The sequence below is a fragment of the Sesamum indicum genome, linkage group LG7 (genome assembly GCF_000512975.1).
Source record: "Sesamum indicum cultivar Zhongzhi No. 13 linkage group LG7, S_indicum_v1.0, whole genome shotgun sequence".
In the NCBI taxonomy this organism is placed as follows: domain Eukaryota; kingdom Viridiplantae; phylum Streptophyta; class Magnoliopsida; order Lamiales; family Pedaliaceae; genus Sesamum; species Sesamum indicum.
Window position 1 is genome coordinate 4,871,336 of NC_026151.1, and position 16,380 is coordinate 4,887,715.

General features: G+C 32.9%; 2 protein-coding genes across 3 annotated transcripts; both read right to left on the reverse strand.

The window, feature by feature from the left end:
- LOC105166256 (BRI1 kinase inhibitor 1-like) lies at positions 4,618-5,777 on the reverse strand. Its single transcript, XM_011085553.2, has one exon. It carries the CDS (start codon positions 5,608-5,610, stop codon positions 4,702-4,704), a length of 909 nt encoding a protein of 302 aa, XP_011083855.1. The 5' UTR covers positions 5,611-5,777; the 3' UTR covers positions 4,618-4,701.
- LOC105166257 (probable protein phosphatase 2C 12) lies at positions 8,535-14,247 on the reverse strand. 2 transcript variants are annotated; one of them, XM_011085554.2, is made up of 10 exons: positions 13,973-14,244; positions 13,219-13,589; positions 12,350-12,521; positions 11,259-11,412; positions 11,108-11,171; positions 10,477-10,584; positions 9,835-9,960; positions 9,517-9,755; positions 9,212-9,414; positions 8,535-9,123 (listed from the first exon to the last, which is right to left on the reverse strand). In XM_011085554.2, exons 2-10 carry the CDS (start codon positions 13,417-13,419, stop codon positions 9,095-9,097), a joined length of 1,296 nt encoding a protein of 431 aa, XP_011083856.1. In that variant the 5' UTR covers positions 13,420-13,589; positions 13,973-14,244; the 3' UTR covers positions 8,535-9,094. The 2 variants fall into 2 exon arrangements, with proteins under 2 accessions (XP_011083856.1, XP_020551227.1); XM_020695568.1 differs by lacking the exon at positions 8,535-9,123 and having other exon boundaries at positions 9,130-9,414; positions 13,973-14,247.

Sequence of the window (16,380 nt, forward strand, 5' to 3'; positions counted from 1 at the left end):
CTCGGGTCTAGTTTCTCAAAATTTTTGAAATGAGGACATGTAAAAAAAAAACGGTACATGCTCAAATTAGTAAATAATGAAGAATAGGGATTACATTGAAAAAATTGTAACAATATATAGTAATTTAGTGCTAAGTGCTTTGAATGATAGTGCTCTTAAGTGTGTGAGTATTGTAAAAATTTATTACCCTTTATTGAAAGGGGAGAAGGCTGCTTTTTATAGCCTTTACCCCCAATGATTGAAAGAGTTTGACCCTCTTGAAACCCAGGAAGACAGTTGCTAAGAAATAAGTTCTAACAATTTTCGAAAATATATTTTGAGTACTGACCCTTGGGGGCTTTATTTGCTAGGAGGATAAGCCTCTCGAATTCTTAGAGGGTAGTTAAAACAAGCTCAACGTTCTACCTAAATCCCTGGGCACCCTTGGTAGCCACATGGCCGTTACCTCTCCAAGTTGTCTGGCTAGCATCCTGTCACTTTTGTACGAGGGTGTGTTTGCGCCCAAGTGGCTACCACACCAGCCTCATACTTGAGCTTCAAATGAGACTTCGGGGTTTTCTTTAGATCTCCTTACTTAAAAATCCCTTTAGGGAGCCTCGGCTTGAGATCTCTTCTCTTGGACCGTGTGTATTCTACTAGGCTTTTTTCGAGTTGGACACCTCTTTGGACCATGCTCATTTATGAAGCATCATTAATATTTATAATTTTATTAATAAGTGATAGAAAATAGTCGAAATTTATTTATATTTTTTTATTTACCAATTTAATTCAAACCATTCAAAATAAAAACTATAAACTAAGAATACTATTTTCACCTTATTTTTAATAATAGGTTGATAATCGTTTATTTAAATAGCAGTCCACCTGATAAAAAAGAAGTCGCATCTTAATCCATTATTTTATTAAAAACGTCATATCCGTGATCCGTCTTTTAAAATTTTTCCTTTCTCGAGCCCATTAATTACTCTTTTTTGGGGGCTTTTCCCATTCATAGCTTTTGATCTCTCCCAAAATCAAATAAATCCCCCAAAAATTACACAGAAAAATATTAATAATTTGGGTAATTCTTTACAACTCATCATTATAATTAAAGTAAATTACATAAACACTCTCTAAAATTTAATTTAATTATACAAGTATTCCACATATTTTACAAAATTACAAATGTGCTCCTCAGATGGTATCGAAATAATTTACCTCAGAAAATCTACTTGTAAGTTTTCATTTTTAAAAAAGCGTCAATTACAATCGTAAGGGATATATTTATCTATATTCATATATAAAAAAAGAAAAAATTCTTTTCACTAACAAACGATGATATTTGATACTACGACACTAATTTTTTTAGGGATAATTATACTTTCTTCCTCTGAAATTTGATATAATTACATATAAACCTCCTGTAGTTTGAAAAAAATATATCTAATGCTCCTAAATTTTATTTTCGTTTAACAAAATAGGTACCTCCACTAGTCAAAATTTACTATTTTTGTTGGTATTAATAAAAAAAACAAGAATGAAAATCAATATTTAGGCTCAATTGACTTATTACTGATTTATTACAGATCAAATAAAATTTTTGCGACTAAACTATCATTATAATGATGAAGATATACCTCACCACATGCATTAACGTGTGAAGAGGTATACGTGTAATTTAATCATAAAAATTTTATTTGATTTGTTATAAATCAATAATAAGTCAATTGAATGTAGATATAAATTTTTATTCGATTAATTTTGTTAATATCATTAAATTCAATTAATTTTGATCAATGGATGAACTTATTTGTTAGACAGAAGAAAACCTTAGGAGTGCTGGATGTAATTTTCCAAACAACAAGAGGTCTGTGTGTAATTATGCCAAACCTCAGGGGAGGAAAGTGTAATTACTTTTTTTATAATTATGTCGATAATACCCTTAAATTGATTTTCTTTCTTTTTAAAATATGGCGTGATGGTTTATATATTCTGATTTTATTTTGTAATCGACTTTAAAAGGTGAAAAATTATTTATTATATACACATAGATACATCATGCTACGATAACCAGTAATTTTATAAAAAATAGAGATTATTTATGTTATTAAACCTAATTTCAAGAATTTTAATTTAAATTACACTAATAACTATCATGAGTTGTTGATCATAGTCATGATTAGAGCAAATAAAATCCAATTGTTAGGTAGAGAAGAAAGGGGCCAAAAGTACCCAATTCCATTATTGTTTGCATTGATTATTCTTTGTACTTTCATAGACTCACTACAAAACTCCATCCTCAATCAAACTTGTCAAGACCCACAACCCTTTTGTCATATTAAGTGGCAATTTAGAAAATATATATCTTTAACACTGGAAGAAAATTTATTATTGGCTACGGTCTATAACCGTAAATAATAATTATTATTAATTATGGTTAAAAAAAATCGATATAAAAACTATATTATCGACCATAGAAACTATTTTTACCATGACTATAAGCCACTGCAGATGCTTTTGCCATTGCTTTTAACCATAACAGATATTTTAGCCACGATCGCAAAAATTACGGCCAACAATGAGTGCATGACCTTGGTCAATGGCTATTTACTACGGCTATTTGTTTTTAACTATGATAATTAATCCTGAATAAATGTAAGTTTCTTCTAATATAAATGACAATAATTTATTCTCATTGATATTTTCCTTTTTTCTATAATTTTATTTTTAAAAAATTAAGCATATATAAAATGTGGAGGAGGCTATGACCAGGTATGGTCTGAAAATGGTCCCTAGTTGAGATGAGTGTGGGCAGTAGGAATGTTTGTTGTCGTTGTGAAAACAAATTAATATATATATATATATATATATTATTTCATATAGTATTTGATTTAAAAGTATTATTGTATTAGAATATACTGAACAATATAATGAATGATATCCATAAAAAAAAAATAGTAAGTACATCATTTTCTGTTGAAAATTGATGTAATTATAAGTAAATATCTTGTGGTTTGAAAAATTACATTTAGTGCTCATGAAATTTGCTTTTGTCTAACAAATAAGTTTCTCCATTAGTTACTGAAATTGTTGGTATAACCAAAAAAAAGAAAAACTGAATGAAAATCGATATTTATCCTCGATAAACTTATCGTAGGTCAAATAAATCCGTTTAAACTAAACTACCCGTATAAAGGTAAGGATATGCCTATTCACATGCATTAATGTGTAAAGATACATAAAGGTCGTTTGCTTATAATTTTCTTTTTTTTTTAACATGCGACAAATCAGTAAAACGTAAATAGTGGTAAATATAGATTTTCATCTAGTGTTTTTTTTGCTTAATATCAGTAAATTGGATTATTTTGACTAATGCTGGACTTGTTTGTAAGAAGATTGAAAGCAAATATCAGAAGTACTAGATGCAATTTTTCATATTACAAAAAATTTATGTATTGTTATACAACTTCAGAAAAGAATGGTGTAGTTATTCCTAAAAAAATAATTAAGTTTTTGTATAAATAGGTGCGAAAGAATTCCATTACCATGAATAGATCAGGAACGTGTTCGAATGTGTTAATAAGCTCTAAATCTTCTGTTATATCATTCGATACGTGTTTATAAAAAGGCTTAGTTATATTTTTAGTTCTGTAATTTTAATTATTTGATATTTTTGTTCTGTAATTTAAATTTATAAAATGGTTTTTTACCTTTTAATTTGCGATTTTAGAATAAAATTGGTTGGAATTTTTAAAGATGGCTGGAATTGTGATGTCATTTTCCTCCAACTTTGAAAATTGTGATTATTATATTGTCATTTTCTAAGATTTGATGTAATTACATGCAGCCCCTCTATAATTTAAAAAATTACATCTAATAACCCTGATGTTTATTTTCGTCCAACAAATAGATCTATTTGTTAGTCAAAATTCACAAAATTTGTTGATATTAGCAAAAAAGAATGGAATGAAAATCCACATTTACATTCGATTAAATCATTACTGAGGTCAAACAAATCTTTTATGACCAAACTAATCTTATAAGAGTAAAGATGCACTTGACTTTACATGTATTACATTTACTCCCCTTATAAACATAAAAATATTACTAGAAAAATATTAAATAAAAATTTATATAATTTTTTTTTTCTAATGACAATATTTTCCATCTAAATTCAAACTTCCTTTACTATCCACCTCATGGAATTTGAACCCAGACGATGAATGTATTTAATTCATATTTTCAAATATTTAAACATATCAAATTGTATATGATGTGGTGCTAATTTGTAACACGTGAAAAACTCTGGCTATATCAGTGCTTGAAATGTTTGGAATGGACCAACTATGTCGATTGTAAATAAGAAATTTTGAATAATTTAAGGTGTACCTCTATAGCAATGTTACTTTTTAATTAGAACAAATTTGTGAAATTTATATAAACTCGAAGCAAATAATAATACAACATGATATTAATCGTATTGCATGTCACATCGACAAAATAAATTTATATATCGAAATCAAAGAGAGACCCCAATAGCCAGCAAGAATTAAAATCATAATAAAACCAATATCTTGAATTTGGCCCTAATAATTTATCCAATATATGAATTAATATAAGCTCATTTTTCCGTCGCTAACATTTTATACAAAGAAGAAAATCAATACCTTGAGTAAAAATTCTTCTACAGTATAACCATCCGGACCTATCAGCGACGGATGCTCAACTCATTTGATTATCCGTCGCAATTGACTTCTTGCAGTGAGCAATCGCAGCTTGAATTGCGGCCTGCAACTCTTCCATGGTGCTATCACTGCTGGCAGTAGGAGTAACACTCCCACTTCCCACCAACACCCCACTGTTCCCTGGAGAAGTCCTCATGGACGCCGGCGCGGACAGTTCCCCTCTCCTTCCCCTCACCTCCTTCTTGCTCCTCACCCTCAAATTCCCGGAATACGAGAAGGGCTGTCGCCGGAGGTATTCGTCGGAACTCCCTCTCCGGTTTCTCAACGAGAGAAAGGGCTTCACCAATCTCATGTACCTCTTCACAACCTCGAATCTCGATTTCCGTTTCCGAGCCCTCTGATCTTGATCTTGATCGTGATCGTGATCGTGATCATGCTCGTCCTTAACTTTTCTCCACTTTGGCATACTCCCAAACAGGGAGAAGGATTTCGACTTCCCTCTCCCTTTTCCGTCCAGAACATGCCTGCTTTCTTGGTGATCATCATCCTCGTCGTTAGAATTTGTCCTGTTGTTGCCGTTGTTGTCTTCTTGGAGAAGTTCTTTTATCGGAAGGGTGAAGCTGTCGAGCGAATTGGTGGAGGCGCGTGGGGAGACAGGGAGGTGGGAGAGGAGGTGGAGGGGGAGAAGGTGGCCGTGGAAGAAGATTTCATCCGCCGGAGATAAGTCAATGGCAAACGGAGGAGGAGACCTAGTTTTGGCGTCGGCCTGGATCTCCGACGGGTGGAGGGAGATAGTGAAGGAGAATTCATGGGAGGGAGAGGATGAGGATGAAGCTGAAGCTGGACTACTGAGTTGTACCTGCTGCTTTGCTTGTTGTCCCTCATACTGCTGTTTCTCTTCTCCTGCTTTGTCCCTCACCATTAACGCCTGTTGCTGCCTTCCCATGTCTCTGATGATTATAAGCCTAATAATCACTCTGGTACAAACTTTTTTTTTTTTTTTTTCTAAGTTATGAGTGTTGACAAATATTTCTGTGCAAGATAAGGATAATCAGAAAGAAAGCAGTGGAGATAGGGGGTGGGATGGGGTGGGGTGGGGTGGGGTGTTCTTGTGTTTTGTGTCTTGGTTCAAAATGTCTTTTGCATGAAGTGTACCGATTGTATTTATGGGTATGTGGTGGCTGTGGGATGGAAGCTACAGACAGTGCTGCCTTTTCTAAATCAAAACTATTTGAAGGTGTTTGGCTAAGCATGTCCGGAATCAAAAATTTGATTGAATCAAATAAGTGTAATACACTAATTGATTATCTTTCCTGAAGTGTATATCAATAACACGATAAGTATATATTTTATACTTGTCATGTAATTAGTTCAGACTTGACAAAATATGGTCTGTGTTAGAATTCTCCGTTTGGAGCATCTTACAAGCTTTACTATCTTATAAAATGTTTTACGAGCTTGTTTAGAAACAACCTGTAATATGACACAACCTATTAGGCATATAAAATTAGGGTTGGAGAGAGAGAGATAAAGAGAACTCTTCGTTGTTTAGAAACAACCTGTAATATGTGAAGACTAAGATTGGAATATAGCCATAATAATAAAAATATTTTTATTTTACGAAATACTAATCATATAGAGTTTGTAAGATGTTTTAAGAAAATTAGATCAAATCAACTTTTCTATTAAAATATAACTTTCAGGCCTTATAATTAGCGGATTGGATTTCTCATTGCGATTTCTGTTTTCTGTTGCATCTTCTATTTAATTGCTCATACACATCATGTGTGCAAATATATTAATTTTATTAAAAAAAAATTTATATACACATGACATGTATATAAAATAAAATATAATTTGCAATAGAAATTATAATAAAAAAATTCAATTTATATAATTAATTTTTTTTAAAAAAAATTATCAAACGATTTTCAAGAACTTATAAGAGGGGCCAAAAGACCCTCTTAATTTGAGAGGAAAAGATTGTTGGAAAAGGACAATAATTTACTAATTAAGTTATGATGATGTTTTGGAGTAGAAGTGATTAGATTCCTTGAAAGGGGGGTAGGGTTGGGAACTCCAAATTGCATCAATTTCAAGAAGAATCTTAATTAGGGTTATGGATTTGGGAATATTTTTATTATGGCATACATATTTATATTATGGCATACATATAATCTTCAACTTACATAGGCTTCATGTGGTAGCATCTACTTTGGGAAGGGTGCTTCAATCTATTTTCTTTTCTTTCTGCCCATCCCATGCAAAAACTTTGAAAATTGCAACTTTATAGTAATTTATAATTTATTCTTTATTTTTTTAAAATTTATTTATTAAAAAGTTATTGATATATTTAATCAATATTGATCATTTCTATTAATATATATATATATATGACTATACAACGCGGATGAAAAATCTCAGGTGGTAATGTTTTAAAATGTGGCATCTTTGTCATAGTTAATTGATATAATTGAAGTAAAAAATCATGGAGAATACTAATTAATTACTGTTCCGTTATCGTTATTAGCCGTTGGCACTACAAGCGGGCTAAAACTCTTTTTGTATTTATTTTATTTGGCAGTGTAAATACCATTCATTTTATCATAATTTTTAAGCTGTAGTCGTTTAATATATTATGTAAAAAATTAGTTTTTGGGTAGTAAGATATCACATAGAATAGTGTCGTGAAATATATATTATTCTCGGGAAACTAAATGACTTCTAATCAAACTTAGGTACCGTCGAAATAGGCAAAATCTTATAAGCTCGATAATAATGCTATTATTTTTTTTTAAATATATATATAATAATTTTAGGTGCTGTAGTTAGTCATAAAATATGTATACATGAGAGTGATGATTGTGGAGGTGTTGAAAAGCATATATGCACTACATTTTTTTATTTGGAACTTGTCTATTAATTGCAACAACGATGAACATTGTATCGAACGTGGTTTTGATGAAATTTATGGGATTCGTCGCAATGTGTAATTTATGTAGTTAAGAGGGACCAAGATGCAATATATATGTAGGGTATATTTCAAAATGTGACGGTGATTTATTAATAATTCTTGGCACAAATAACAATAATAATTTAAGAAGATTTGGATGTAAAAATTAGGTATGAGAAATATAAAGGAAGTTGGGATTATTATTAATTAGTATTATTTGGGATTTGACATATGAAAATGATTAGTACTGGGGATCCCGTGAAGATGGAGAGAGGGAAGGAAGTCAATGTAGAGAGAGAGAGAGAGAGAGAGAGCATTGGGATTTTTGTAACAATAAATGAGAGCATATAAATGCAAATGATTCGTTGGATGTCGAGGAAAAGACCACATTCATTATTGATGTCTCAATTCACAAACACTCATTCCTCACCCTTCCTTCCTTCCTTCCTCCCATTCATCACAGTTAAAAAATGTTAATGATGATAAAGTATCATTAAAAGTATCAAACTATTCGACAAGAATTTCAAACCAGACATGAATATTCAATTACTCAGCTCGACTCGACTCGTTTCGTTTGTGTATCTCATGTCCAAGTACAGCTCAAACATATGATAGTTTGGTACAAGAGAAGAATGGTCCCATTACCATGTTGTCATAGAAAGCTGTGTTTGGTCAAAAAGAGGTGAACATCTCAATCATAGAGGCATTATTTGAGGTCGGGACAGACTCATCTCCTCCACTCAAAAACAGCAATTTGCATGAATCTTAAGATAAGAGAGACTGCAAAGCTTCTTGTCTTATTTCACGTTGCTTGCTGGCTTGTCTTCCTAAGACTCTTTCTGTCTTTAGACAATACACCAGATTTCTAGTGGCTATTGCCAAAAGAGAAAATGATAGGAAAAGCACAACACAACAACTCGACAAAGATATGCACTGATTCTCTATTCTGAATGCTTATCTTCCTTCTCAGTTACACAAGTAACGATAAAATGAAAAAAATGATGTTGTCCAAAAAAGAAAAAGAAATCCTAAGATCGCCTAGTCCAACATTCTATGAGGCAATATTACAGCGAGGGTAGCTTTCGATTGTTGCTAGCTACATGAGGGGGAGTATACAAGTAAACGTTACTCGGGGAAGGAGCAAATAAGTTAAAATCTTTGATCTGTTCTTCGGTGATAGTACGTACATAAGGGAGAGACTTACTCGGAGGAAGGCATTCCCATGATTTCATCCATCGTCGTCAAGCGTTTCCAACTCACTTCACAGAATTGTTTCAATATCTTTGTTGTCAAGTCCAAACACAGCAGAAGCAAAAATATTTCATTGTGTCTTAGATATTGACAAAAGGGTTAACCAGCTTCGTCGCATCTTGTGACGACGGAAGGGAATTCTTTTTATCTTTCAGACAATAATGGTCGTCTCAGTTGAGATCGGTTCAAGGACTTGAGGGTCGAAATTAGCTCACGAGAAGTATGACTATTCACTTCCACTACTATATCTGCCAGCTAATCAAAGATGGAAACCAGCAATAAATACGGTTGTAAGACTTTTAACAATTTAAGATGGTGTACGGTAATGGAATAAGCATGTTACCTCCAGAAAGTCTTTTTCCTTCCATGGCCTCTTTCTTCTCTTGGCAGCTCAAGCAAAGGAAAGGACCGTCCCACGGCCGCGATTTTCTTGGATCATTCGTTCCCGCATGTATTGAAATGCCTTCTCCAGGTTTTATTTCAACTTGGCAAATCGCACATATGAACAGCTTGAAAATATTGCAGACGGGGTACTTTGAGTCCAACCTATAACACAGTAAACAAAAGAACCCAACGAAATCTCAGTTCACTAGTTCAGTGTTCTGGAGAAAAAGGAACACTTTCGCAGTATTTAGACAAGATTTAGACCTTTCTGAAAGTGAAGCTGATCCTTCCTCGAAAAGCTCCTCGACAACGTCTGGTTCGAAGTATTCTTCCTTGCCGGACTGAGAAGACGACTCTGAAGTTTTTTTGCGAAACATATTCTTAAAGACTTTCTTGCCGTGCTTTTTCACATGTGGTTTTGGAGGATCAGGCTTCTCCGGAGGTTGTATATCGACGACTATACAGGTTGTATCGTCTCGAAGCCCTTTCCCCTGTACTGCTTCCTGCAATGACAAGGGGCGAAATCAGATAACCGACTAAACATTGAGACCAAATGAGATATCAGATTGTAGAAAGACTGACTCTAACGATTTGTGCAGCTGCAGCATCTGCCGGCATCCCTCTACAACACTCGAAAGCTGCTTCTGCGGATAATGCATCCCAAACACCGTCGCTTGAGATTATAAGCCTACCGCCGGTTGATGATAGCTGCAGGTGTCACACATGAAATAGTTTAGCATAACTATTTTTGGACTTTGCTCAACAACTGCTTAATTCTCATGCAAAACGTAACTTAAAGGATGAAATGAACGAAAGTAACTTTTCCTGTTTGACATTGAATAAGAAGGTATCGAAGAATCATGAAATGTCCATCGTATATTTATTTTCTTACGTCAAGCAATCCTCGTTTTAGGAAGTATTTGCAACTATTTGAAAAGAAAAAACACTTCTTAATTTGGCTTCAAAGAAGCTACTTCTGTGAGTTTGGAGAAAAAGTTTCAAGTTCTGAAACTCTAAAAGGCAGTAGCTTTAGGTCCTATTTAGCTTTTTTCTACTTTATCGTTTAGTTCTGCTACAAATTTCCACTTTTCTGTACAAATTATTATTTCCATAAAAGAAGAAGCACTTCCAAACATGCCTTCATTTAAATTCTTCCCATCACATTATAGTTCAAAAGTTTCTGAATTTGATTTCGGAAGCAGAATTTCATGATCGGAAACAAACCTTTACTTGCTTTACATAAGGTACAGGAACTATGAACTCTCCAACATCAAGATCGCCAATGGATCGTGAAAGACACAGACCACCAGGCCAACATCTCAACGGACCAATCTACAAAGAACCAGCGACATTAGGAAGATTACAAGATGTACACAAAAGAGAAAAGTTAATTGAAAGATTAGGACCGGGGCATTTTCAAATTAAATTTTGCACTGGCAGAAAATAGGAGTTCTTAATTTTGAAATAAGTAAATTATGTAAAGATTATATTTGGATTGATGGATTTGAAATTATAGATTTTAGATAACTAATAACAAATCCAAAGATTTGTTTGCATAATTTTAAATTTTAAGAATTTCGCATCCTTCACCTCTAATTTTGAACTATGTTTTATTCAATGTTAATGGATTTCAAATTCTTTTGCTACAAAATTATTTGAAATTCTTTTTCCAAATCCCTCAATCCAAATGCAGTCTAAAAGATTTCAAAGATAGACAACAGTTGACTAAGAGAAAATGTATCGTTCATGCGATACCATGCATGCGCATGAGTAGAATAGTTTCCGCAGTCCAATACTTTTTTCCAATCTATTAATCAGAAACCGGGTGTAAATTGACTTTCTATGAGGAGTATACCTCTGTGCCGCCTCCAGTATTAAGCCGACCTACCTCACCACCGCTTGCAGTTATTCTTTCCCTTCTGTTCCATCAAAAATCGGAGATCTGAAATTTTATTGCAAAAGAACCATCCATACTGTAAATAAGGCGAGAACAACAAATTACTTACTCCTCTTCACTGACGTCAAGTCTATGGTCTGCTGACAGATAATATATTGTCCCTTCAGCAGATTCAAGCACACCACGAGAATCACCAACTGATGCTACAGTCAAGACCCATCCCTCTATTATTACGAAGGTAACTGTTGTTCCGGATGTTTGTGCTGAGACATCAGACCAAAAATAAACAACACGAAAGAATTAGGTAATTTAAAATGCTACCTCAACCGAAGTAAATTGCGACCTAATTAACAGCAAAAGGACTCTGATGGCAAGAAGTATTACAGAAATTTCGGAGGATAAAGATTGAAATTTGACACACAAAAGGAAAATGTTAACTCTTAGCTCTAGCTAGTAAAAATTCAGGATTAAGACTAGAAGTATTTTAAGTCTAGAAGTTAATTGTATCATGCTCTCATCACTAAAGTAGAAAGGCAAAAACCAAAGATGTCCATTTCTTCAACTGATATCCCGATCTACAACATCTGAAATGATTTTGGCTGAAAATGTATAAACTGGGCCTAAAAGGTAAAAAATGATTTGTTTTAATTCATTATTTCATCCCAATGTGCGCATAAAAAAGTTAGACGGTCATCAAAAGATTTCTGATGTATAAGATCAGAAGAAAACTTAAAGAACTATATTTTAGAATTAAACATGGGAATACCACAAAGAAATCTTTAAAGATGTAGAGTTACTAAAATGTCAAATTTTATCATATGGGAAGTAGTCCGAGATTGGCATTTGACAAGCTCCCATCAATATGGATTCAATGAACGTATACTTTAGGCGTTCTTGCAAAAACTTTTTCTTTCTCGGATGCTAATGTCATGATCCTTTTCCAAATTGATGATCAATCTGCTTCTGCATCCAGCTTGACTTTTCATGTGTTCAAGATAAACGGTTCAAATTTATATAAAACTTTCCAGATGTGGTGGAATTCTACATGTATTATTCATTCACAGTTTCAAAGTTTGGCAGTGCATATCTAAAAAAAAGTTCCTTGATGCTGCGGGCTCAAAGGCAATCATATTCTACATACAATCAATCCTCCAACTAAATGCAAGGCCTAGAGAATGACTGGCTTCAAAATCGTAATACCTCTTTGTTGGAAATCTTTATCTGTTTTGACAAATCCTGCAACCAAAGCCCTGGGCAATGCCGCGATCCATTCGTCACTGTTAAGATCTGGTGGAATAGCACTCAATACATTGTTCAAGAGATTCTCCTTGGCATATATGGCAGCTGCAGATCCATTGTGACCATCAAATAACTGAAAAGAAGAATTTTGGAAAAAATAAAATCTGTAAGAAGAAAGCAAAGCAAAGCAATTTGAAGGCAAAGTAAGATTTTGAATCCCTTTACCAAGACGACAAAATTACCACTTATCGTGATAGATCAAAGAACACATTTAAGTGGCCATCATTAAAACAGGAAAGAACAACATACATCCATCCATAGGCACTACTGGCATACTTAGAGCTATCAGCTGTTTGATTCCCAAAGTTACTATCAATCAAGACAAGGGAACATCATGCGCGCTAATCACAATTACAACACAAAATGTACTGTTTCTTCAACTTCAACGCATGAACTTGATTGAAAAGTCATCGCGTCCGACAAGTTACATGTCTATTCTAGCCACTAAATGATTAAAAAGGGAAGGCTTGTACACGCCACCAAGAAAGCTGATATACATTTCCTACATCATTGAACAGTCATTTCTTATTTTGCCTGTTTCATTTCTTTCTTTGGGCACAGCATCTGTATTCTAATTTGTCCATTATAACAAGTATCGGCAACTTTAACAGCAATACATCAACAACCACTATGTGGAATAGTTATAATTAAAAGACCGATTCGGTCGTTCTAAATCAACATCAAATGCTCAAAGCACACAACTAAGAAACCGGATAATGACATTGATGTATTAAATAGATAACAAATAAAGGAGTGTCATATTTCTATACCGCAAAGACAGAATATGTCGTGACTCCATCGCCCAAGACTCGTTGACATTCAGTCTTGATGAATGTAAAGTCCTCGCCTTTCTTGCTCTGACTGGCTTGCCCGTGTGAAATCTCGGGCCTCTCGATCTTCTCATTGGCCAATTCCCTCTTTAACAACACGGACAATGGGACCGTCTGATGGTCACCAATCTTGGACAACATTTCTCTCCCCCACTTATATCCCAAGAACACAAATTAACAACAGATTCTCCTTTTGTTCCTTTTTCTTTCGACAAGATTCGAAAAAATGAAGTCTTTCCACAAAGCGAATCTCCCTTGCTCTTGTTACTGTTTGTTCCACTTCGTTCAATCAATGCAAATCCAAAGAAACCCTATTCAGAATTACATGAAACGAGGGACGAAAAATCAGACAACATAAATCTACAACCCATCAAAACCAAGAAAAAACCAACAATTCCGATGATCACAACAAAAGGAAAGAAAAAAAAAAAAAAAAAAAACTCTTCATATTCTAATGCAATCGAAAAAACTGAACCGACCGTCAAGATCCTATTGAATTACAACAAAATTCGGGAAACCCAACATCCATCAACACATAAAATCATTAACTTCCAAGATTAACGAAAGATGTCCACTTTCAGCACAATGTGGATAAAAACATAGTCTTAAAACGTCAAAACAGAGGAAGGGTCCTCTCCAAGTATTAGCAAACACCCGGCAAAACAACGAGAAACAAAAAGAAAAATGAACCCACAAAATAGTAAACAATCGTGAGAACTGCTGTCGGGTCACAGTCATCAAGAACGCAGATCCCAGCGTCGCTCGGCTCCAACCCTGCGAGAAAAATCAATTTTTGTGCGTTTTTCCTCTATGTTGGAGGGAGAGAGAGAGAGAGAGAGAACGTTAATGCTGGGGGGCGTAATTGAAGAAGTTGTCCGGCAATTTTTCTTGTATTCTGCTTTTTTTGTGGGAGTAAGCATTCTACAAAGGTATTATTTTAAGTATAATAATGAAAAATTGTTAACGTGTGTGGACTTTTGTTGTTGTATGTGTGTGTTAGTTTTTTCATGTCCGAAAATGCTTTTGTTCGGCATTGAAAGATAGCTGGAATCTGAGCTGTGAAAAGTGCTCTTCTTTTTACACTCCCCCACCCCTTCGTGTGCTGCACGAACGTAAATAAATGGAGCCCACAAATTGTATTTTTTAGTAACTTTTTAGTTTTATTGTTTATAAAATTTTCAAAAATAATTTCATAACTCAATTTTAGTTATTCTATCCATTTTTATTAGGAAATTAATGAAAAATACCATAATGCGGCCGCTGTCTTTTCATAATGAAAGGAAAACAACCACATGATGGGCATATGATTTTTTCGACCAATTTTCTAAATTAATAGGTTTAAATATCTCAATGTTTAAATTAATATACATTTTTTTTTTGGGAAGAACAAGTTAGTATTATGAAGGTTTCTGGATAAAATTATTCTTTGTATTGCAATATTTGAAAAAAAACAAAAAAATCTTTTCGGATTTGAGTTCTACGTACGTCGATATTTTTTTTACTTCAATAGTAGTTTCTACATGTGTCGTGTATTTATGGTCATGCATCGTGTTGTGTATTTATGGTAATTTGTTAGGTTTCGATATTTTTCTCGAGTTTCTTGATGTACTTAATCGGTTTAAATACCTTAATGTGTTACAGTATGTAATAAATATAAAAATCATGGATATTTTGTACATTATAAATATCAGAGTGTAAAAATCATAATAAATGAATATTATTTTTCCATAGTTTTACCTGTAGACAAAATATTTGCTATGATTAATTTTTTGGCCTCGTATACGAAAACATCGATTAATAGTTAATGGGAAGCAGTTGTTATAAAATAAGTATTCTCCATAATTTTTATGATAATTAACTATAGAAAAAAAGTGATATATTTTTTCAAACGCTTATCAGTTTATTACTGAAAATAAGTTGAAAAAAGTGTTTTATTTTACATATTCTACTTTTAAATTAAATTAATTTTAATAAAAAATTATAAGCAACTCCTTACCAACTTTCTACATCTTATTGATAAAATTGTAAATATTAAGCAATTTTTTCCAAACGTCCAACTTCATTTTTTTTAGTTTTAATTTTATTTTTTAAACACTCTCGACTTTTACTATGACTTAATTTATAAATTATTCCCACCACAAAAATCGAAATTTTTACTGGTGGACCCCATGTAATAGTATTTATAAATTAAGCCGACTATAGTCGGCCAATAGCCAATGAAGATCTTGCATGCAAGTTTTACTCATATTTATATCAACGTGTTGGCTGCTCTTTATACAAATGCAAGAAAGAGTCAAGTGCTTTGGACAAGTGCTAAATTATATTTTAATAGTAAATATCAGAATAAAAATGAAAATTCATCACATAATATATAGTTTAAAATGAAAATGGAAAATTTTGATTTTTTTTGTAAACGTAAATATATATCCAAATAAATCGAAAGGATTTATTATTAGGGATTTGAAATTAATTTTTGATTGTAGATCATTTAAATTTAAATATTTATCGCGGTCAATCTCTAGTCTATGGTCACGTCGTTGCAATTCTAACCCAATGTCCTTGATCGAGTTCGTATTGGAAACACACCTACAAGACATAGTTCAGACAGTGGAGAGGCCGTAAAGAAGACGTTCATGTCAATCAATGTATTAGAATTATTAATATGAAATTAATCATCGTACAGTACGAGAGACATGTAATTTTTAGAGAATTTAACAATATAATATCATAATCAATAAGGTTTGGGCCTTGTTAAGATTTAGATTCGTAAACAAGTTTGAAATTATTGATCCGAATTCATCAGATATTTTGACATTTATATTTCATTTTATGTGAGGTTGTTAGTTTAATTATTATATATAATTTCAATGTTCTTGATAATATTAAAGTACTAATTTATATACTGAAATAATTGTTATACGTGATTTGAATGTTATATTAAAATACTAACTGATATATTTAAAAAATTAATGTAATTATCACTTCAATAAAAAAACAAAATATTTCATATTTATAATTATTTATATATATATATATATATATATATGAAATTGGGGTGGGGTGGGGGTGGGGCGTACCATTTTTCCTATGTGTCCAACCAAA